The sequence below is a fragment of the Parasteatoda tepidariorum genome, chromosome X1 (genome assembly GCF_043381705.1).
Source record: "Parasteatoda tepidariorum isolate YZ-2023 chromosome X1, CAS_Ptep_4.0, whole genome shotgun sequence".
Lineage (NCBI taxonomy): Eukaryota > Metazoa > Arthropoda > Arachnida > Araneae > Theridiidae > Parasteatoda > Parasteatoda tepidariorum.
This window is the reverse complement of record NC_092214.1, coordinates 70,920,254-70,945,305: the sequence shown is the minus strand read 5'-3', so window position 1 is coordinate 70,945,305 and position 25,052 is coordinate 70,920,254. Positions and strand designations below refer to the sequence as shown.

The 25,052-nt window shown below is 27.5% G+C and overlaps 1 protein-coding gene across 1 annotated transcript in view; it reads right to left on the bottom strand.

The window, feature by feature from the left end:
* Nucleotides 1–657: 657 nt before the first annotated feature.
* LOC107455454 (Smad anchor for receptor activation) overlaps nucleotides 658–25,052 on the bottom strand; it is a 46,915-nt gene continuing 22,520 nt past the window's right edge. The window contains exons 10-19 of the mRNA XM_043040685.2: nucleotides 23,469–23,537; nucleotides 23,230–23,394; nucleotides 22,927–23,151; nucleotides 22,763–22,845; nucleotides 19,071–19,175; nucleotides 16,576–16,729; nucleotides 15,455–15,698; nucleotides 13,726–13,872; nucleotides 9,071–9,215; nucleotides 658–8,325 (exon numbers count right to left, since the gene is read on the bottom strand). Coding sequence (XP_042896619.1) covers nucleotides 8,170–8,325; nucleotides 9,071–9,215; nucleotides 13,726–13,872; nucleotides 15,455–15,698; nucleotides 16,576–16,729; nucleotides 19,071–19,175; nucleotides 22,763–22,845; nucleotides 22,927–23,151; nucleotides 23,230–23,394; nucleotides 23,469–23,537 — 1,493 coding nt within the window. The 3' untranslated portion in view covers nucleotides 658–8,169. The remainder of the gene's footprint in view (nucleotides 8,326–9,070; nucleotides 9,216–13,725; nucleotides 13,873–15,454; nucleotides 15,699–16,575; nucleotides 16,730–19,070; nucleotides 19,176–22,762; nucleotides 22,846–22,926; nucleotides 23,152–23,229; nucleotides 23,395–23,468; nucleotides 23,538–25,052) is intronic.

Genomic DNA, 25,052 nt, shown 5'->3' with positions numbered 1-25,052 from the left:
GACCTGGAGAAGTAATTAAAGTTCACAAATATGTCTTTCTTACTCGAGTTTATGATTATAATAACTATTTACTGATAAAAAATGAATATTAATCATGAATATAAGCTTATAAAGTATCTGGCTCTCCCTTACAAACAAATAAAATAAACTGTGTTTTTAAGTTCCACCTTTGAAAATTTGATTTCCAGAAACTTGTGTGATCAATGATTTTTTGAAATGTCTGGACCTTTGATCTCCGGAAACTTCCGGATCACTGTTAGCGAAGAATCCGGATTTTTTCCGGAGCTCATTCAGCCCTGTAATATGTAGCCCATTGCATTTTTAAAAATCACATGTAACTACAAGTATTAATTTACATTTGTGAAATTTACAATTTGAAAAATATTTCTTAGGATATAGCAAACAATTTTTAATATTCTTATTAATCATAAACTACATTATTTTATTGTACTTTAAAAATCAGTACTGACATAAGTTCTTGCTCTATCAAGGTTTCTAAAGAGATGGTCATCCCCCCCCCCAAAAAAAAAGTGTAATTACATAAAATAGCATTTTGTCCCCCACCCTGATTACTTTAATTATTTTATTCAAATTTATTTATTAAGAACAGCACTAACATAATGCAGTAATTTAAGTTTTCAAAAAGAGACTAATAAATTTCAGTCAGAAATCTGAACATTTTTATTCATATAATATTCAATCTGTCACAAGAACAATTTTTATAAATCATCACAAAGGGGAAAAAATCAGGTTATAACAATACACATATCTCTATTATTCAAAAACATTCAAAATAGCAATGTACATATTTAATTCTATATTTACAGTTAATTCATAAAACAATGAATTTAATACACAAAAAATATATATATATATTAAAATTTAAGCTGTTTGTTGCTTAAAATATAACACATTTTGAACTGTAGTTTTTTTTTTTACAAAATACAACAGTTAAAACTCTAGAAACAATGAAAATACTTAAAATTTTAGCTGCAGTCTTTCAAAATATATTTTTTTCAACAGACTCGTGTAATTACAAGCATTGTGTTATGTCCTAGATTTTAAGGATTAAAACTTCCAAACATTTAAACAATTAGTATCCTAAAATTCTTTTTCACAACATGATTTTCAAAATTACCCACTCTATAATCTTTTGATTTTTTTTACTTCAACACAGATTAAAAAAAAAGCTGCTAAAAATGATAAAAATAAGAGCTTATGCATAGATAAACACGTGTTAAAATTTCGTACAGTTAGCAAAAAATTTACATTTTTTTAAAAAAGGAATCATCCTTAATAATTTTTAAACTATTAGTCAGATTTTAATTTTATAAAAAGCTACAATCATACCTAAAAGAGATCTATAATAACTAAGTGCATAAGTGTGTTTTGTAATAAAAACCGTTAAAAAATTTCAAAGAATTGGCCTTTAGAGCTATTTCAAAAGGCTACATTTTGATTTCATATTATCAGATTTACAACATATTTCATTTCATATTTTTTGGAAGATCCAATAAATTAAAATAACTAACAAATAAAAAGTTTAAAAATTCCCACTCAAAGACAATTCTGTAATAAAATAAGGAATTAAGAGATCAATTTTACACTAATTAATTAATTAATGATTTAAAGTATAATTTCTACTACAACAGGGTGCATAGCCAAATTATTCAACAAAAAATAAGCACTTTTTAAGCACTCAAATAATATTTTTAAGCACTTTTAAAAAATATCATAATTAGGTAGGGTTGGAAAGTTTTTGACAATTGACGGTTTTATCTGGTTTTAATCGTAATGTCCAAAAAATAAAAAATTTGCATTGCTTTTTACAATTGTCAAAACTTTTGAATCATGTAAATCAAATGGCGTTTTCATGCGCTACGGACTGACGATGCGCCGAAATAGATTGGGGTTGAATTAATTGTGAAAACGTTGAACTGAACAATATGAACAGTGTCTTTCTGCATAATTCGTAGCGAAAATCAACATGGTAATGGAAAAATCTCATTTTAGAAAAGGGAAAATTAAGCACTTTTTAAAAACACCCAATGAAAAAAGCATCTTTAAGGGCTTTTAAAAAACAAAAATAAGCACTTCTTAAAAACGCTATGCACCCTGTACAAATATCTCTAATTTAAAGAATTTCTCTACTTTTGAAGAATTCTACTACTATTTACTATGTAACTTTTGAGGTCATATTTAATTGCTAAATTAAACTAAATAAAAAAAATCGATATTTCTTTAAAAATTTTTTTGCATTAAATTAGATCTATGTTGCATTGAATTATTGCATTAAATTAGATCTGGTTACTGTATAGTTTGACATGAGTTATATACACTGAGATATGATTTTAGTAATTTGCATGAAAATCTAACCAATAGTTCAAAGGTTATTAAATTTGATCAATATATTTCTCTTGTGAAAAAAATTTATAATCCAACTTAATAACACTGCAAGTAATTCAATCGATTTAATTTAAGAATATTACTTCCATTTACCTAATCTTACTGGAATGCTGCCAAAAATTTAAATATAATTGAAAAACTAAAAAGTTAACCAATTAGGAACTTATATAATTAAACTTGTTTTTGCACACATTCAACAAACTATTTTTATACAAAAACAAGGAGTATCTTAATGATTATAGAAACAATGAGTATTTTTATGTATCACAAAAAACACTGAGTATCTAAATACTACAAAAAAATGAGTATTTCAAAACAATAAAAACAAAGCACATTTTAATAACAAGAAAACAAGGAGTATTTTAAAATTAATATTGAGTATATATTAAACTAAAATATTACCTTTTAAACTAAAACTTCAATTTATCAACATCTTAATCATGGTTAAGTACATTCAAAATGTAAGCATGAGTAATGTGCATATACAGTAGAGTCTTGATAGTTCGAGTCCTGATTGTTCGAGTTTCCCATAAATCCGAGCTAGTGAAAAAAAATCTGTCTTGAGCCCAAACAATTACCAAACGCACACACAACACGTAAAACGATTACTAAGATTGGTTTTATGATAATTACTGTGACTGCATGTTGAAAAACAAATTTCTGTGTTAATCACTGAAACAAGTAAACAGTTTGTTTAAACAAAAAACATTAGACAATTATTTTTAAGTACAATTAACCTGATGCAGTAATATAATGAATATTGTAACTTGGCGTAATGCAGTAATCCCTGATCCTCTAATGTAACTAATTTTTCTTTAAATATAATATATAATATCAATTAAATGGTAAAATTTAAAAATTGCTTTATTTCCATTTATTTAAATATTTATGAAATATTAAGTTTAGATGATTTGAGTTTTCGAAAGGTCGAGGTAGGTTCGCGTCACCTCGAATTATCGAGATTCTACTGTACTTTAATTTAAAGACTATTGTAATTTGACAAAGTCTTAGCATTACACCAATATATATACAGAAAAACAGAAAGAAAAAAAGAGGCAAATAATTAATAGAATCAAATAATACTGAAAATTGAAGAATTCAACAAATATATTTCTTTCAACTAACTAATATGCTTAAGTAAAATTGAACTAAAATATCTAAAATATTTGAAAGCAGAATAAAAAAATATCAACTGCTATACTAATATATAACTTACTATTAATTACATTTTTTTTACTTCAAAACCTGAAATTTGTTCAGAAGACATAAAATAAAAATACAAAAAGAATAAGTTTAGAAAAAAAATTTTATTAATTAAAATAATGACAATTAAAAAAATTTTTTGTTAATAAGTACATAAAATTTTAATTGTTACTAAAGCTTTTCGTTGTGGCTAAATAAAAATAAAAAAAAGCGTAGCGTTCTAAAAATTAATAAAACATAAGAGCACAATTTCATAAATTTATGAAGAAAACAAAGTTAAAGATAATCTAGTATACTTATCTAATCAGCAGAAATGAATAAAAAAATACTTATGTACTTAAAAAAAAAGGAAAAAAATATGGTAGGATGAATTTTTAAAGGCAATAATTTTGAGCTCAAATAATAATAACCAGTCACAAACATAAAGAAATGAAATGCTTTAAGTTTATATAAAAGTATTGTCTTTCCAGAATTAATAGAAAAAATTCAACATTTCTCATGCTTAACACCAGAAGTACTTTATAGGAGCAATAAAGTAATAACAGAAAGAGAGGTAATATTTAAGCTGAATACCTCTTAATTATTGCTGTGTTATTGTTTGATTATTGTTGTTTATTGTTATTTGATTTTTTATTAAAATTTTTTATTCACATAAAAAAAGGAAAAACTCAAAAATAATTACATACATAATCACATTTAGGAGGGCCAACAAATTGACAAATTAAAAATAAAGTTATGTTTAAAAAATTATTAACAGAAAATTTTAAAAAAAAAACTATATTAACTAAACTGAAACAGAAAAAGATTTTAAATTATTCTGAGGGCCTTTCTTTTTAGCTAGATAAGGCATTACTAGTTCACAAAAGCATTGCACTTAAAAATATATTTAAATATGAATATATGTAAATATGAAACAGGGACACCCACCAAATCATAGCCAAGTAAGAGCTTGACTATGGCAATTTAAAATTATTTTCTTAGTTCATTAACACTTAGTAACGAGATATAGGGAGTTTCTGCAGTTAACTTCCTTTTATTATATACTTTAAGATACCTGGATAAAAAATAGTATATAACTAGATTTTACTCATAAAGGGGTTACAAACATTTAAGTGAGATAAAAAGACAAAGAATTTTTTAAAAAGTTACTGAATCATAATCTAGGTTAATCAACGCCACAAAGGCAGAAATAAAATTAAATAAAAATAATCTTTTTATCAGATAAAACTGAAAGACATTCTTAATGACTGAAATTACATTAAAAAATTATTATTAACTTCAATTAACTAAATTTAACAAATGAACTGGTTTAGCTCATAAGGTTCACCTTTGCTGACAATGACTTTTATAGTAATTAATCAAATTTTGATTTTTTTACTTAAATATGAATCCGTGATCCTTAACCCTTTCGCGTTCACTGTCACATATGTGCAAGCAAGAAACGCGCTCACTTCCCGGCCGACACACCCGCATGCCAGAGCGCTTTCTCGTTCACCCCCGGCCGTCACTCATTTGTGCCAGCGTTTCGGAACGTTTTAAAAAATAACATTTCCTCCATAAGATGGCATTGTATGTCCATATGGTTTCAGATACATGTAGATTTGACCTTCTACTCCAGATGAGAGTACATTCAGGTGGTTTTTAGGGGGAAGGAATGTTTTATGACGGCTCATTAAATTCGCACGTGGTATTTGTTTGCAGTAAGAAGGGGAGGCTTTTTTTCTCGCTACTTTCGATTTAGTTTTTAGTGGATAGTTAGATTTTGTAGATCCCTGTTTTAAAATATTTCATACGGAAAAAGAACTTCAAGTCATATATTTAGTTTTCAGATATGTAATGTTAAATGTTATTAAATGATAAGTACATAATGAAAATAAAATGTGTAAAATATATATTTGAGCAAGAAATAACTTGAGTAAATAAAGTATCCATAGAAATATATATAAAGCATATGTCATTTAAATACTCTACAGAACAATATTAAACAACATGTTGATATTTCGGCAATTTCATGGAATTAGGCTTAACAGCAAAAAACCCTCCAGCCCTGGAAAGATACACGCGAGAGAGACTGGCGGCCTCAGCGATAAGCGCGCTTTCGCGCTTCCCATCGCGAAAGGGTTAAAGTTTAAGCTCTAATAACTTGGTTTTCAAAAAGGACTCTTAAAATATAGATTAATGGCAATGATCATGGAATATCCCGCATCTTTAACCTGATAACATAATTTTGAAAATATTACATAATTTACATGTTTAAATAATAGAACAAAAAGAATTATGAAACAGTTGCAATAAACGTTCTTGGTTTATTTAATTAGTAATCACCAAAACTCTCCTGGTGTTACCCTCAAGGAAGATTGATGCTTTTTCTATGAGATCCGGTTGAATTAAAGGTAGAGAGGTTATATTTGAAAACAAAAAGTCATATTGCAACTTTTCGAAATACATACTACCAATTTAATAACTTTTCATCAGAGTAAAATAGCCGTATATTTTAAAAACCAGTTATAGTTTTCAAAAATGCAATTACTGTGTACATTATTTAATTGATGGTTGAAATAAAATATGATTAATCATTATATGGTAGCATTGGACTAATGGTTAAAAATAAAACATTTTGCTGACTACTGTCCACAGAATCCAAAAAACTGGACAGCCCTGTAACACAACAATACAGACGACATTTTATAATAGTTTGCATAGTAGTCAAAAGGCAGCTCACTCACTAAAGCTTCAAAAACATTAAATTAGCACAAGTTTCTAAATCTTTAGAGTAAGCTATAATAGGAGATAAACATGAATAATGCAAACTAAAATATATAATAAGAATGGCACCTATCAAATTATCCATTCATATAGACATTTTAAAATCCTTTTTACATTACATGACATAGAGTAGGAAAAAATTAGCAAATATACCATTCGTTCAGACTTAATTTTTCTCTCTTAGTTAATCAAAGGGCTATAAAATGACATGAAAAGATATAGTTTGGAATGTTACAAATATTTTTTATAAATAGGAATATACACAAAAACATTAGCTGAAAATAAAATATAGACTTAAATATAAATGGCACAGAAAATGGTTTTTGAAATATCTTATGTATAAAGACTAATTCATTCTTCTTGAAATAAAATTCTTTAGAATTTGGAAGTTATGCAGAGTATTTATATACACAGACAAAATATTAGAAACCTCATTTCTGTAGTCCAAAATTACATTTCTGCAATTTCAAAATTTGCCCCCCAATGAAATACAGAATATTTTAATAGTATGGACGGAAATATTTATAAAAATATTAATTAGAATTTCTTCAAACAGCTCATTTCATGTCTTTCAATAAATGCTTCAAATAACTTATAATTTTAGAAAGCTACTAATTATTCAGACAACACTTATTTATTATACTCTAATATGCCACTGATATTTGTTATTGTTTCTAGTTTTAAAAAATTAAAAATAATTCAGTACATTTTTAATCATATAAAGAATAAAATTCTCATGAACTTTTATAAAGTTAACAACTGATACAGCTCCCTCACTAATTTTGTACAAAAATTATAAAAAAATAAATATCATTTAAAGTTATATCCTCAAACAACTTTTTATAGATATCTAATAAACAGTACTTTAAAATAAGTGTATCATATGAGTTAAAAAAACACAAAATAAGCTGAACATAGAAATAATATATTAAAATAAAATGTACTTTATTTCATTCACAAAGTTTAAAAAGATGAAAGCAAAGGGATTTGAATATGAAATCACAAAAAAAAAAAAAAAAAAAAAAAAAAAAAAAAAAAAAAAAAAAAAAAAAAANAAAAAAAAAATAGAAAAGGTTTTACAGAAAACAGAAAATGAAATTGACCAAGTAAACTCATCAATTTGAAAAAAAAAATTATGTTTTCAAAAGCTAGAGTTAATATTTCAAGGTACTAAAAATTTTGTATTTTTTTTAATAAATAAATCAAAATACAACTCAGCAAACAAAAAATTAATTTTGAAAACCCTAAAAAATTTCTTGAAAAGATACAGGTCACAGATAAAATAAAGCGAAAATATGGAAAATAGGATTTAAAGGAAGAAAGAAGAATAAATAAATAATATTTAAAGATATTTCAACGAATGCACTGACACTTCTTATCAGGAATGTTGTTATCAAAGTTGTTCAAATACATTGTAAAAACAAATAGGCAAGCAATTTAAAATTACACACAAGTGATAAAATATAAACATCAACATAGCATATTATTCTATTCACTTTGTTGACTAGGTTAGAAAATATAATATTCACAAAAAATTGAAATGTTCACTGCTCATTAGCATGTAAGTGAACCTAAGTAGAACACATTGCAGTATTACAATTCAGGAAAATGCCATTTGTTCAAAATATCTCAACTAAATTGCACAATTTCTTTCATTTCAAAACATGTTCTAGACTTTTAACCTAAAAGGCTTTTATAGCTAGATCATGCTGCTGTAAAGGTGTTAATAGTATCATGTAGTTTATGACTTACAAACAGAAATAATGGAGCTTTTTTAAAAAAATAAAAAGCTGATCATTTTAATAATATGTGAAATATAAGCTCAAATGATAATTTTTCATTTTGAGTTGAAGAAGATAGGCGCAAAATAACGGGAATCAAACTACTATCCAATATATTCATATAAATAGACGGAAGTGGCTTACAGCAGGATCCAATATCATATCCAACCTAAAAAAAATAAACACACATTTTTTATTGAGAAAATTATACATAGGAGCAGTATAGTAACAAAAACATTTCAGATATAACTGTTGAGTGTTTTGAGAAGAGAACAATTGGAACTACAAAAATTACATAATTATTAAAATTTACATTGAAGAAATTACAAAAGCTTAGAAAATACACAGTAAGAAAGTTAAATTTCAAAGGAAGTTCTTGCTTCTTCGTGCAATTTTTCTCTCTGCTTTGTCAAAATTAGTTACCAAAATATCTGTCACACATACTGGCTAACGGGGATTCCCCTTCAGGTGGAGGGGGATTCCCCTTTATATTCTTTGTTATCCATACAGAGCTGATAAGAATGACTGGAATTTCCTTATCAGCTATGAGCTGTCATTCACACCCCACCTCTACCTCTTCATCTACTGCTTCATTGTTGGAGAAGAGTTGTGGTTTTGCATTAAAATTTTTATTTTAAGCGATTTTTTAAAAAATTTTTCTTTTGAAAATTTTTTCTGAGGAACTGGACGTATGAGTCCGGATTTTAGAGATTTCCGGATTTCAGAAGTCCGGATTTTCGAGGTCGTACTGTATTATGAGGCAATTTTGTAGCCGAACTATATAAAAATCTAATACCAATTTACAATTAAAATTAATGACAATATTTTACACACAAAGATGATATTCTTACAAAAATCAATAGAAAATTAAGTAATATAAAGCATTTTTAATTATCATTGTTGCTTGAATTTACCTTATCTCTTTCTGTATCCAATGTAATCCTAAGACCAATTTTTGTTAGTTCTGTTTTAGCTAACTGATCAAGATAAGGTGTAAGTGCCATGCAGCAAGACTGAGCAACAGTTTCAGCCATATGGCAAGGATCAGCAACTTCATTTCTATAAAAAAAAATGAAGCAATAAGCTAGCAAAATTAAATATATATATGGGTCATTCTCACGAAAACTGTCATTTTTCAGTTCATAAAATCCCAAAAAAGTAAAGTGAATAAAAAGCTCTGAAACTTTTTATACTATTAAAAATATGTAATGACATTATAAAGAAAGTATATATCTTATAAATTATACTTAATATTTAAATTAATCAATTTTTTAAATAATTAATTTATAATTAATTAATTTATAATAATTAATAATTAATTAATTAATTTAATAAATAAATTAATTAATTTAATAAATAAATTAATTAATTTAATAAATTAATTTATTAATTTTTTAATTTATTTTTCAAATTAATTAATAAGTAAATTAATTATTTTCACTATTTAAAAAGTGAGGGAATGACACTAATAGTGAGGGAATGATATTTTATTTTAATACATGTTTTTATCTAAGTTACATCTACCTAAAGTTTGAAAATGATAACATACTAAGTATATCTAATATTTATTATAATTTAGTCTTATATATTTAATAGTTTTTACAGGTTTGGGAAATAAAATTGGCTGGCACGATTGAACAAAAAAAAATTTAATAATATACTCATCTTGAATCATTCCCTCACTTCAGCGTCATTCCCTCACTTTATACACTAGTGAGGGAATGACGAATTCAATAAAATTTAAAAATAACAGTTAGGCCTAATTAATTTCTGAAGTCAATCACATACAATTATATTCATACAAGAAAGCAACATATAATTATCCACTTTCTCGATGAAGTTGTATTTTATTTTACTCTAAAAAATGACATGAGGGAATGACAAATGTAAAAAATTTTACCTGGTTTGATTCATTCAAATTTATTCCACAGCAAAGCTTCTTTAAGTTGAAGATGGAAACATACTGCAATTTTGTTCTATGATGCCAGTTGTTAACTTCTGAAGTTTTTATTAAAATATTTTTATTCTAAGAAGATTGCAGGTGATAAGAACATTGTTGTGAGGGAATGACGCGAAACACTGGGGACAAAGTTTAAAATAGTGCTGTGTTAATATTTTTATCAGAAATTAAATTTAAAATTGATTTTCTGAATTCTATATTTCAGTATTCTGAAATAAAAAACACGAATTTTTAAAAAAAAAATTTTTATTTCAGAAACAATTTTTTTCTTTTTTTAAATCAGCAGTAGGGACAAGTGAGGGAATGACATATTGGTATATTTTAATTACCTAAAATAAATAAAAAATAAAAATTGATAATTTATTTTTATTCTTTTGTTAGCTTGCATTCTGAAGGACACTTTCCCTGAATTTTTTTTTCTTCGTAAGCTGTAAAACAAACATAAAATATACTGGGGACATGAAAATGACTGTTTTTGTGAGAATGACCCATATATATATTTGTGTATGTGTGTGTAGAAAGAGATATACTACATGCTATAAAAAGAGACTTTAAAGAATTTTTAAAGATTTTTTTCAAAAATGAACAGACTTTTCCATAATTTGTAATTAAATGTTGACAAATCACATGTTTCATAACTTATAAAAGCCATAAACTGTTACAATTTTAAAAAATGTAACAAAACCAGTACTAATGGATTAACATATGGAACTGAAGATTTTCAGAACATTTTTGGTTTTTTTCTATCTAATTCAATTTTAATTTACATGTTAAGAGAACATTTCGGATCTCATTATTCAAATAATATTAAGACATCAAAGACACGATTATCATTTATATTTTCCAACAGCAATCATTCCTTTAAATCAATTTTTCCTTCAAAGAATATTTTTACTGTCGGAAAAGTAGTCAAATAATTAAACATGCATGGAATGAAATAAAGATAGTATTTATAATTAAAAGGGAAAATTTTTCATACAGAAATCTATCAAAAGTAATTTTTGCTCCCAGTATCAGTAAAATGGCTACATGTTTTGAACAGAAAAAAATGAAAGGGGAACAACTTGAAACAACAAACTTAATTATTATATATTAACTTATGACATTACAGTTGAAAAGCGTTTAAAATCATTGCTGAAGTGACAAAAAAAAATGACTCAGCATTCCTAAAGTGGGCACAGATTCTTTTGAAGCAGTCTCACTTGAAAAATATAGTAACCTAGCTGAATAAGTTTTTTTTTCTTTTTTTTTTTGTAAGAATTAAATATCTGTTTGAAATTGCTAAAATAATTGCTGTTATTTAAGTTTGCATTTCAATAACATTTTCCTGATAGGGAAATTTTTTACAAATATATCTATGGCAAATTTCTCATTTATCATTAAAATACATGTGTTTCTAGAAATAACATAATTTTTATGTCACATCATGTTATAAAAGAATAAGTGGTATACTTTTAATAGGGTGAAACCTAATTCAGATGAAATCAAAGAGTAAAAAAATCTATTTCGTGTTAAGACAAAATTTGTAACAACTGATAAAACAGTGAAAGGCTGATGATTTAAAAAACAAATTCCTGAAATTTAAGAATTAAAATTATATTAAAAGAGAAATTAATGTATTTAGTAAAAAAGTAAAATGTATGTGAAGATAGACTTTAAAATTATTAATGTTCAATTTATTTAATTTATTAATATTTATTTAAAATTTTCTATTCTATATTTGTTTATAAAATCACAAGAGGAATGCAGAAGGTAAGGAATTCAATTCTCTACTCTTTCACCACCTAGGTTTGTGCCACTCACCCCATTATCCCCTCACATGTCCAGTTGGTGATGTCACCAATTGCAAACTGTTGTGAACTAGCGACAAACCCTCATCACAATTCCAAGAGCACTATCCTTACTTGCTTGTTTCAGGAAAAGCGATAAACTTGTTTCAATGATGAAGGTTGATGGAAAAAGTTACAATGAGGATTTTTTTTTCTTAAGTGCAATATTTATTAAGTTTTTAGAAAAGTAAGTTTTTATGCCTGTATTAAAAGAGGCAATTATTATTGTTTTCAAAATAGTGTAAAGGGGAAACTGTTTTACTACATCTCAAGCAAAAATTAGTGTTTAATGCTTTCATCTTAACAGGATATGACTGTATTTTCACTTTATATAAAAAGTATGGTATGGAAGAAAATTCTGGAGAAAGCTACCCTGAGCTGTCATGCCATTCACAGCTCATAGTAGTAAATTTCAGGAGGATAGTTTTTAGTATGTTAGCATTAAAGCTCAAAATAAACAATACTATAAAAAAAATCCAGTCTAAAACATTGAATAACAAAATTCAGTTTTTGATGTATATCTCTCGAATTTTAGGTGTTTATCTAAATGCATGGAGTAGTTGCATCAAAGGAAATATATTAAAAATTGCTAAGTGGGAAAACAGAATCAAACTAAATTAAGCACAAGAAAAAGGCCAAAAGTCTTGACCGAAGCCTGAACAAAATTGTCTCGTCCAACTCGACCAAGATTGCTCTTCATTGAGATTCTCACTTGAAAATTTGGTCTTAATCACTTAAGTAAATTTCTGAATGTTCACTACGATATTTTGTATGTGTTGTATGTATTTTCACCCAATGTATGCCTGCATCAATTATCATTTAAAAAAGGCAATTTCTTTTTATCTGTATTATTTATATCTTAGTTTTATTACACAGAAAAAAACTATAGCTTCATAGTGTTCATTTTTTAATGGAAATAAATATAAGGGAATGAAAGAATCAATGTCAAAGTATAACGAATGAATAAAAGATAAATTAACTTTTTTTATATATATTTCTTAAATTAACAAAACATTTTAACATTGAAATTAGGTAAAAAATATTGATGGCTTATTTCAAATGGAATAAACTATAATTAATAATTTACTTAGCAAAGTTGCTTTCAATTTTACGTAACATATGTATCTTTTTTTTCAAAAATTATTCAAAACTAACCATTGTCTTAAATTACTAAAAACCCTTAGAAAATATTATCTATTATCAAAACCTTGAGTGAGAGAAAAAATCATTTTTTATACAGACAGAAAACCAAACACCTTGCTTGCTCACAAGCTCTAATTAAAGGGCCAATTTTAAAGAAATGTTTAATTTTGCACATAGATTTCATATATAAATGTAGAGGACATGTAGTTCAAAATTTTTTCCTTACTTTTTACACTAAAAATGATCTTATTTCTGGATTTGCTTGTATATTTAAAACAAAAACTTTCCCATTTTTCATCAAAAACATAAAAGTAATTACATTTTCTACACACCGTATTTTGTAAAATTCAGTGTAAAACTTCATTAATATTTAATAATCTAATTTTAATGTGCAACAATTTATTGCATAAACTGTACTTCAAAACACACCTCTATCTAATTTATTTTTCTTTTGTAAAAATAAGAAATGAGTATTTTATTTCACTTTACATGGATGTACAATTATTAACAAAGGAAGAGTTTTTGCTGGTAAAATCCTATTAGAGACAAAAATAAATCAAATTGGCAAATAATGTTGAGCTAAGTGCACAGTTAGAACATAAATAACATTAGGAATAGTTATAACATTTATACTTACTGCATTGAAGACACATTTTCTTCACTTTCAATAAAAAAAATTTCGGTCCAACGAATTAAATAGTTTTCTCCAGCATAGTCAGTTGATGTATGTATTCTTAAATTTGATACACCTTCAAAATTTTTTCCATCAATTGGACTTCTTACCCTGTTTACACATAACACAAAATGTTTATAAATCTTATAGATTATATCAATACATAATAATTACACAATTACTTTAAAAACTTAATTATGTATTACAGTAGAGCGCCGATTATCCGAACATCCAATTATCTGAACTATGTCCGAATTCACTTTATTTTAAAAAAAGTTTAGAATACTTCTTAACTTATCGACAATTTTTCTAAATTTAGAAGAATAAGTGATATCCACTACAACTGAAGACCATATTTAATTTACAACCTTATTTAGCAGCTTTCTTGTAGTAGCTTACATGAATTGCTATACAGTTAAACCTACATACCCCTTTAGCTCTCTTCAACTGAAAATTATATTCCAAGAATATGAGCTTCATTTTGACAGTCTACAATGGTTGGAATGCGAAAGGAGTTTATGAATAGATAAGTGCTGATGATCTACAATTGGGGGGTGGATAGTTGTCACTTATGGTTAATGATTAGTGATTACAGTGCTTGGAATCTTAAATCTTGGAACAAAATTCTTAACAGAAAAACAAGTGAAACTGAAGTTTCTGAACCAGTAGATCTTCCGGATGAAAAGATGCCAGGCTATACAGCAGAATAAATAGAAGACTGGTGTTGAGACACTGAAAACGACCCAGGATTTCAAATTTTAAATGATGATGAAATTGTTGCTGAAATTTTGAATGAAAATCGGAACTCCACATACGAAGAAGAAGAAGTAGGTGATCAAGTTCAAGATAGTGAAACTTCTCATATAGAAGCATGCAATCCATTAGATATTGCAATGAATTGGCTAGAACGTCAAAATGTTGCTGATCCAGTTCATTTGATTTATTTAAAAAAAAAAAGGGATATGGCTGCTCAAAAAAGAGCATCTTCTTCGATACAAAAGTCTTTGCTGGATTTCTTTTGCAATGGAAAATAAAGAAAAATGTGGTAAAATCAGTAATTGACAAAAAAAATTATAAAAAGCTCTAATATGATAAAAGTATTTCAAAATGAAAAAGTTTAAAAAAAAAATATTTAAAAATAGAAAAAAAAACTTTTAAACACGTCAGAGCTATTTTAGATAGTACTGCCAGTCCTAAGCCTAGAAAAAGTGTGAAGGGAAGTTAGTGCATAAATAATAATCATTTAAACCAGATTTTAAAAAACTTTCCAACTATCCGAACCACATTTGGTCTCAAGCAGTTCGGGTAATCGGGGCTCTACTGCATATGCATTTTAAAATCTTAAATACATTTAAAATACATGAAACTAAGAAGAAAATTTAATTTCATCCATGAATTTATAGGGTAAGAAAATGATTTGAGCAACAGTTTGTAATAAGATACTTAAAATATATTTAAGATAATTAAAAATTATGCAGAGAATTTACAAGCAAACAATGTAGCATAATTTTAACAAAATGTCAATAAGTTTGTCAATAAACATTTTAGACCATTTTAAATTTAGTTAAAAAGTAAATTACTAATTAAGTCAATTACTTGACTGATAACTTATACAGATAATCAGTAAAGTTTAGTAAAAACATGTATTTGTTTCAAAATGTTATAATAAAACATTTAAAAGAGGTTAAGTTACCCAATGTTAAATTTTTTATCATCTCTAGTCCACTGCACTATAACAATCTCTTCAGGTTCAGCTGCACCTATTTGCCCACATTCAATAGTCAAATCTCTCATTTCTCTTAAAGCCACATGTAAAGAAACAATAGTTTCTTGAGGAATTTGTATAAGAAGGCCATCTTCCACAATGCTAAATTTAGCAGATAAACCCGACGAGCTCTTCAAAGCCCCGCTAAAAACTATAAAACTTGCACCAGTAACTGCAACAAAAATTTATTTATAAATAAAATAATATTTGAGCGAAAGGCTTATAACAAAATGAAATTTATAAAACTTTTAAGATAAGAGCTCAAAAGAATAACTAAATATTTTCAGAAGTAAAAAATTTACAATTAATCAAAAATGATTTAAATATAAGTGAACAATGTTAATACAATTATAAGTAAATAATGATATTAAAATCGATTACTGAATTAATATACAGCTTTAGTATAATACTTCTTTTTTCAAATGTGCTTCACATAAGTTAAAATTGATTTATTTGACATGCTACATTTACCCAGTATTTTATATTTTTAAAAACTCAGTAGCTAGATTCTAAAAATGTATAAAAAAATAAATGTAAAGTGCACAGAAACTATAACTCTATATTACATTTCAGCACTACAAATTGAGTATGCTTTTAATTCAAAAAGTAATAAAACTATTTGTAGCTAGATAAACAGAGCAGTTGGTCTAATTAAAGTGAATAATTAAGTAAGTAGCAATAGCATAAAAATTAATTAAGCTGGCCCCAGTCCATTGGATTAGTAATATTTTTCATGCCTAAAATGCAAATAAGTTACAACAAAACAAGACAAAATAAAAAAATCCATATTATTTAAACAATTTTATTTATAAGATAATTGTACAATTTACGGCTAAACACCCAATAGATGGTTTTTACAATCTAACCCTATGAAGAATTATTTATCCTAACATTTAAAATTCAGTATAACCTGTACATTGCTGTCAAAAATACAGACTTTAAGTTAAAAATTATTTTTTGAAGAACAATTATTCTTCATTGCTATTCAAGGACTTTAACAGATACATATTTTTCAAAATTATTTGTAACCCTTTTAAAAGCATATTTACCTTTTCTTACAGTATTTTCAATATTAATTGCTTGTGTTTGATACTCTCCTTCCTCCTTTTGCATACAAACTAAATGAGAATCAGCTTCTGTGCTAAAATTGGAACCAAGAGGAAGTACGTGCTCAACGTTATTAGTTTTCAAAACTTTCATTATCTAAAAAGAAAATAACAAAAGTAAACAAACCATAAAGGCAAATATATATAATGCTTACGCATCAAATTAACAGTGCAATCAACATTTAAAGAAGTCAGACTTTTTAATTAGGAATATCAAGGAAATTTCGATCCTTGCAAAATTTTTAGAACAATATAAGACTATTTTAAATGTGCCAAATTCTTGTTTCAATACTATCTTTATGTAGGATTTTAAGATTTTCACAGAAATAACAGAATCAATAAGAAATTTTTTTGAGGATGTAAAAAAGGATTCTTTTTACAAAACAGTTAATACCGTGGGGAAAATTCTTTTTTATATAGACTGTAAAAACCATGGTAAATATTGGCAAATACCATACGACACAGGGTAAATACTATGCCAACCCTGGTCTATCCAGGAGGAAATTGCGGTCATTTTGTGGCCTCTTCACAACATTCAAATTTTAAAAAGTGGCCTGAAACCTTAACAAAATTCAAATTGTAAAAAGCGGCTTATTCACAAAATTCTAATCCGTAAGAACAGTCCATTCACAAAATTATAATTTGTAAAAACAGCCTCATGGTACCCCCAAACAGTAATACCATAACATGCTACAGCTATTTGAAATTCAGCTCCCTGACAAATGGGTAAAAACGAAACTCTTATGTTGTAAAATGCTGCCACGAATATTGCATGCTTGGCGCACGCCAAATCAAACTCTTTGGCTTTTTCAGATTTTGACTCAAAATTACAAAATTCTCTTACTTTTTCCAGTTTTCCAGGTAATGTAGTAACTCTGATAGTAAATATCAAAAATTTTGAACCATACATTTGAGTCATCCCTTTTTGACGCTCAATTTGCACAGATGCCATCCTAAATCTATGTGATTTTTTAATGCTTTTTCGGCAATTATTGCTATTATTTGGAATTCCATGTGATTTTAAAATTATTTTTAGTACAATATTAAGATATTCAAGTTTCGAATTTGAAAAATCACTTAATTTTTTACCATAGTACAGCAGGGAACCGATTATCCGGAACGATTGGGACCCTCGCTATTCCGGATAACTGATTTTTCCGGCTTTCTGAATCGCTACAAAAAGCTGTTTCTTTTTTATTGTTAAACCCAACTAAAAAAAAAGTTTTTGGAAATAATCTTAAAAAGAAGAAAAAACAATGAAGTAATACACTAATGATTATTTATAAAATGATGGTAAGGTAAACATCTTTCAAAAAAGAAAGAAAAATCCTAAAATCTTATGAGGAAAAATAAGTCTTTTTTTTAAAAAATGGCGGGAAAATTTATCGAATTTTGTTCCAGTTTTTTGGTTTTCCGGTCTTCTGATTTCCGGATAATGGGTTCGGTACTGTACATCTAAATTACATTTCAGTCCTCTTATTGGCAGTTCTTACTATTGATTTCCACGTGCCTTTTTACAGTCTTGTTAGACTTATTACGACTCATGAGTTTCGAATCACACCTTTAAATCACTCTTTTACTCTGTGTGTCAATTAGATTGTAAAACTTATTTTTAGACAGTTTTTTGAGCTGTTAGCATCATGCATTTCCACATGGTATTTAAAACCCCAATATTTTAGTACAATATTATTGTAACTTGCATAATTCAAAAAGTGGAGGAATGTAGTGGTTCATAGTTTGTAATTTTGTTTCTAATTTTTTCTATCTTTTTTAGCATCGTTTTGTTTTAATTTAGTTAATATACTTAATTTGAATAAATATTACTCAATAAAATATTTATTTTCTCTTTTTATTTCTATTCTTTGAGCATTGCAATTTCTTTTGTTATAATTTATTTTAATGAATTTTTGAATTATGTGATATGATAAAAAAAATCATGTTTTGATATCTGGAAATATATCACCAAGTTGACCGATAAAAATAATTTAGGGCTCAGAACACTTATATTTTTATAAAAATTATAATATTTGTGGTGAACATGCTTGATTTGTGGTCACACAGCATTTTGTTGGTCAACCTGCTGTGCTATTTACAAAACAAAAAAAGTTACACCTTGAATAACTTTTAACAAAATAATTGATTTTCAGATAGTAAAATGCAATATTAAAGGTTTCAAAAGAATATCTTAGATCTGTTCAGACGTTCAGTTACAATAAAAAATTGTAAGATACACTTTCTCTGAAAAAAACATACCTTGTTTTGATGGATAAAGACTTCTGCACACTGTACATAAGAAAGCACTTGAGAAGTAGAAATGTGCAAATAAAAATTTATGTATAGATACAAGAGGGCTAATAATAATTCAACATATAAAAGCTAGTAAAGAGAACCCACAAAGTACATTTGAAAATTTTTCAAAAAATAATCATCAAACTTGCCTTATCATAGCGATTGCGAGGAATGTTAACACAAGTTTTCTTTTCTTCCATATGAACAACAACACCAGGAATAACAGGGAGAGTAAACTGATAATTTCGTAAATCCTACAAAAGAAAATCGTAGAACTAAAACAATACATTTTGATAATGAACAATTTATCAGTGAAGGAATATTATATCAAAATTTACATTTAAAACTTTTCCACAAAATTTTCATTAATTGCATTTACAAAAAGTAGCAATGATTTTGCTTACATATAGCGTGTCGCATATGCAGAAAAAAAAATCAGAGGGGGCGCCAAAAAAAAGTTATGATGCGTCTATTGTGACATGTTATTCACCATTTCAAGAATTCATAACAGAATGAGAGCTTAAACATTCATGCCCTGAGCAGGATTCAAACCCACGGCCAATGGCTCTGCAGTCAGACACGCTAACCACTCGGCCACCTGGTCGGCCATTTATATTGCTAAATCTATTCATTCCGTAGATACTCAGTGGAAGAAAAGGCTAAGTGACTTGGGGACAAATAGTCAATAAACAACCCTGAAATATCTCTAGCTTGGCATCAAACAGTAAAGCGTGGATAGAAAAAAAAATTGGGGAAAATAAAAATCTTGAAACAGCAGCTTCCATACGTTGAGGAATTTATATTTTTTACGAGTCAATAACTAAAAAAGATCAGAAAAATAACCCTTAAACAGCATCAACATATAATTTTTTTTTGTTTCTGGTTTGCATTAGTTTGTGTTTCAGACACACTGCCCTACAGTCACTGCACACTACATATAACATTCCTTGAGATGTGTGCGCTCGTTTAAAATATTAAGTGTTATATCCGAATATTGATTTAAGCGCTATTGATTTAAAACTTGAAAATTTAGTAGGAAGGCGTATCTAAGGGGGTGGCCTATATAGTATGCCTTTTTTTTCCTTCTTTAAAAAATTTTTCTTTTTAGAAACCCCACTAGAAATTTCATCATCATTCTTTCCACCTGTTACTAGCACTTTTTATTTATTTTTTTATGCTTAATGTTACTCCAAAGAATGGTCAAGCACACCTGGAATTTTCCCCTCCCCCCACACTCCCCAATCCTTTCTTGGAATCACTTTCTGGAAACCACTAACTACAAGAGAACAAAGTCTCTTTCCTTTTCTGCCATATGAACAACTGCTGAGTGTAGGAAATGGGCGTGGAGTGGAGAAGCATAAATCAGAAAGGAATGAATGAAAGAAATCAGGGTGGGGGAATGAATGAAAGAAATCAGGGTGGGGCCAGTGATAACATCAACTGTAAAACAAACCCTCCCCCCCCTTCAGTTTTTTCCAGGAAATGTCTAGTCTTTTCCACTTGTCATGGATGCCTCTCAACTCCCCTTTTTTCTTCAGCTAGTTGTTAAAAACATGTGAATGTTTGATGAATAAAGGGTGCTGATGAACTTGGAATAACATTGAATAATCTTACAATTTAAATGTTCAAGAAGAATTTCAAACTTTTAACTGAGGGTCAGTGAAGAGGGGAAAAAGCAATGTGTGAGAATTTTAGACAGGGATAAAAGAAAGACAGTCCTAGGCGGAGTCAGTTAAAAAAAAAAAAAGAAACCTGATTTGAGAAGCGAAAATAGGGGGAGGAAATGCTTAATATAGAAACTTGTTTTAAATGCTTGGGAGCATTACATTTTTTTTATTCTTTTTCATTGCTCATATTTCTGTCTGATTTCGATCATCTTCCTCAGCTCATTATTTTTTTTATCGTTTTATTTTCGATTCTGATGCGTTTTTGTTTTATTGATATTTTTCTTTCGTTAATATTTTCTTTCGTTTATAATATTTTCGTTTTGACATAACTTGTATTTAAGTTATCCATTTTAAATGCCTCCCATTAAGAGGGAAAATTATACCGCTGCGTTTATGCTGTCAGCAATTAAAAGAGAAAAAGAAACTGTGATAAATGGCTTCAAAAAAGCAGAAATCATCACTGGACAAAACGAAACCAAAAGTGTGAGTGACGGAGATGAACCAGAAATAAACAATGAACTAGTAAACCTAATTTGCTCTGATACAGAGAGTTTGGATTTTAAGGAATTATTTAAGTACAGTGATATGAATATATAGTGATAGGTGATATCTAAATAAATTATTCTTTGAACAAAATTTTTTTGGATTTATTGTTTAATTCTAAAACAGGATTTTGGATTACTGATTTAAAAGTAAGATCGTTTTATTTTTAACAATTTTCATATTTATTTTAATGGTTTTCAATATATTAATTATTTTATTTATATTTCAATGGTTACTTCACATTAAAATTAGAAAATGCCTAATTTTACTCAGAAAGTTATTGAAATCTATTTTATATACTAGGATTGTTTCTATTTTTTTTGTATATTCAATATCCTTTTATTGGTATTTATTTAACTATTTAAATTATATACATATGCACATTTAGAGCATGTCTTTAATCAATACCTGAGTTAGTATAGTAAGATTCGGTGCGACGTATTCGTTGAAAAGTTTTTTCTTTTCAGCCTATTTTCGAGGGCGCGGCGTATATACCAGGGTGGCGTTTCTCAGCGAAATTACGGTACTTTTTTCAATTAAAAAATTACCGAATTCTTGCCCTTTAAAGGGATACATACTGGTGAAACATTTACTCCACATAAGTTGTGCTCACACTGCATCTGATTCGTTTTTAATTGGTTTTTCGGACTAACAAGGGTAGAGAAAATTAAATACCAGTTTGTTTCAAATTAAAATTGTTAAAAATGAATATAAGCCTAAATATATTCATATTTATTTTATCCTTTCAAACAAAATTATATTCAATGAAAAACATTAAAAATTGTCCATGAAAACAAGCAAATGCTACACACATAAATCATTAAAATCTTAATTTAAGAGAGTTAGAATCAAATTAACAGACCCCCAAAAATACTGTGAGTTATGTCTTCACAAACATACTAAAAACTAAGATTAAACGAAAAAACAAAAGGGAGGAACGTATGAACTTTAGCACTCGTTTACAAAAATTCACCTAAGTGTCATTCAGTTGGTTCTTCCATAAGCTCATCAAATATAATATACGCTTCCAGCAAAGTTATAGCATTTATAAAACTTTACAGTCTGAAAACACAACCCTTATAAACATCATTAAAAAAATAAGTGAATATGCATCAGCTTTAGAGATGCTAACTCTCTTTGCATTGCTGGAAAAATTTATAGTGATTAAAAAATTAAGTGATAGTAAATTATCATTTAAAGGAATAATTTCAGTTTCCTAAATATGTTTTTAAGTTTGGCCACCATTAAAACGACACTTTTTACCAGATATTTTGTGACGAGTCTTTTAAAGTCAAGGCAAAACTAACCAAACTTCTTTTAATTTTAGTCGCTACCAGTTACGAAAATTTTTGACGAAAGGGGAACAACTGACATCCCTGCAGCTTTCAACACAAGAAATTTACAACTGAAATTCCAGATTGAAAAATCTTAGGAAAATGCATTCTAATATACCACAATTACAAAGAGATCTACAAGAAAAAAAAGTTTGTATCGTTCAAATTCTGTAGATACAGGTTACATTACATTTAAAAATGTGATTTTTTGGTGACATAATTGATAGCAAACAATGACAATTACGTTGAATTAACAGGATTTTGCAAGATATGTAATTAAAACATAGAAACACTTACTGCTAAAACACTCATTATAGTTTGTCCAATTTCAAAGAATACCGGTTTTCTATTGCGAACACTCACTAATGAGCAGGGATAGTCTAGATAAGAAATAAATCTTTCATCAGAAAAACATAAAATGGTTACATTTCACAAAAATAGTTTGTATAGTTGGGACTTACATCTACATTCTGCACCCAATCGTAGCATCAATCTTAAAGGAAAAACTTTAGCCCATGGGACTTCCCACTTATGAATAAGAATGGCAATTAAATAAGGAGCCGATGGGACAGTCAATTTACTTAGACACTGAAAAGTTGGACGGACAAAGAGAAATCCTCGGTGATCCGTACTATCTAATATTTTTTCAGGGAAAATAACATGACCTAAATCTTCAACTGTGGTCCCTAAAAATAAAAAATTACAAATTTTAAAGAAATCATGGAAATTAAATTTTTTGTAAAAAAAACAGCATTTTTTATTACCTTTACATGCATTATCATAAACAAGCGTAAAAAATTTAAATATATCTCTAGGGATAGAAGTTTCCTCAGGAATTCTCTCTAAGATAATCATAACTTCATCTTGTCCAACTGAACAAAATCCACAGCTAGTAAAACACCAACACTCTTTTCCATAACAGCAGTCCACTAAAATAATTTCAACATTAGATTATAAAAAAATAAAAAATCATAAACATTTATCTTAATTTAATTATACTTACATTTAGTTAATTTTACGAGGATATGTAAATTTTTCAAAAGAATAAACTTTACGGCCTTCTGCTCTTCATCTAGACAAAAGAAATGTGTTAATTAAATCTAATGTACACATATCAAAATAGATAGGTTACACAGATTTAAAGTTTTTTTATAAATAAACAACTTTTATAAAAGCTATGCTTAGTTAAAAAGTGAATTTTAAGTGCAATATTCAGACAAAAATAAACATGAAATTCAGCAATTTAAGTAAGATGAACACTTTTTCATTATAAAAAAATACCCTTAAAAGTTAAAGTCAGTATTTTTGTACTAAAAGGGTTTTCATAGAACTTGACGATGATTTTGCAAAAATCAATACTCCAGCTTAGCAACATTTTATATTCTGCTCTTTTATATAATGCTTTTTTATATTCTGCTTCAAAATTTATTTTTTATTGTTATATTTTGATAAACCTAGTTACATTTTTAGTTTATTTAAATACACAGTAACATGCAAAAATAAATAATTAATTAACATAACTAATTACTATAAGTATGATAAATTGTTATACATGTAAACATTGAATAGTATTTTTCAAACAATTTTAAATTTATTTATCATATATTTGACATTTCATTTCATAACTTTGGCAACTAAAATGACAAATTACGGCAATGTTTTGCCCAATTTTCGATCGAGGAGGGGGAGCGCCATGTTTCAACAAAGAATAACAAATTTTGTGGTTAGCAATTACAATTCAAAAAAAAAAAATCCCATTCAATTTTTTTAAAAACAAAATAAAATATTTTGATATTAGTGTAAATACTAGAGATATTAAAGTTACATTAAAAAATATATATATGAACTACTGTAACATCATTGAAATATTTATATCTGGTAATATATGAAAGTTTATAAAAGTTGTTTCTTAAGCATCAGTATCTTAACATTCTTTCAGTAAGTAAAAATTATTCAGAAATGTCATTTAAATCAATACTGCCCAAACTGAGTGAAAATAGCTTAATATTTAAGAAGATATTTTTAAGAAAATATTATATCCCATAAACTTTTATATATATATATATATATATATATATANTATATATATATATATTTTCACGTTTGCATGAAACAACTTTCCAAATGCACCAGCACCTTTGTGCTTTGTTTTCAACCCTGCGTTCTTTGATGAAAATTGCTTGCTTGGGTGTGTACTATCACTTCCTTAAATTTTGTCCATCTTTTATGAATCACCCTGTGTATATATATACACACAGGGTGATTCATATATATATTCTGTGTATATATATACACAGGGTGAAAGTTGGAAAGTTGGTTTCATGCAAACGTGAAAGCTCCATTCCTGTTGCAAGTTATTATTTGCATGTTATGGAAAGAAGAGCTCATATGCAAATTTTCGTCACGATTCATACATAAAAGCTGCTGATTCAAGAGTGCATTGTCAATGGCGGTAGTAACGCATCTGAAGATATTTTTTAATAAGGAAAAAGCCGATATGCATTTTTTTTATGGAGCTGCGAATGGAAATAGCTTAGAAGCTCAACGGTAGTACAGAGAACGATTTCCCAACAGGCAGTTGCCCAAC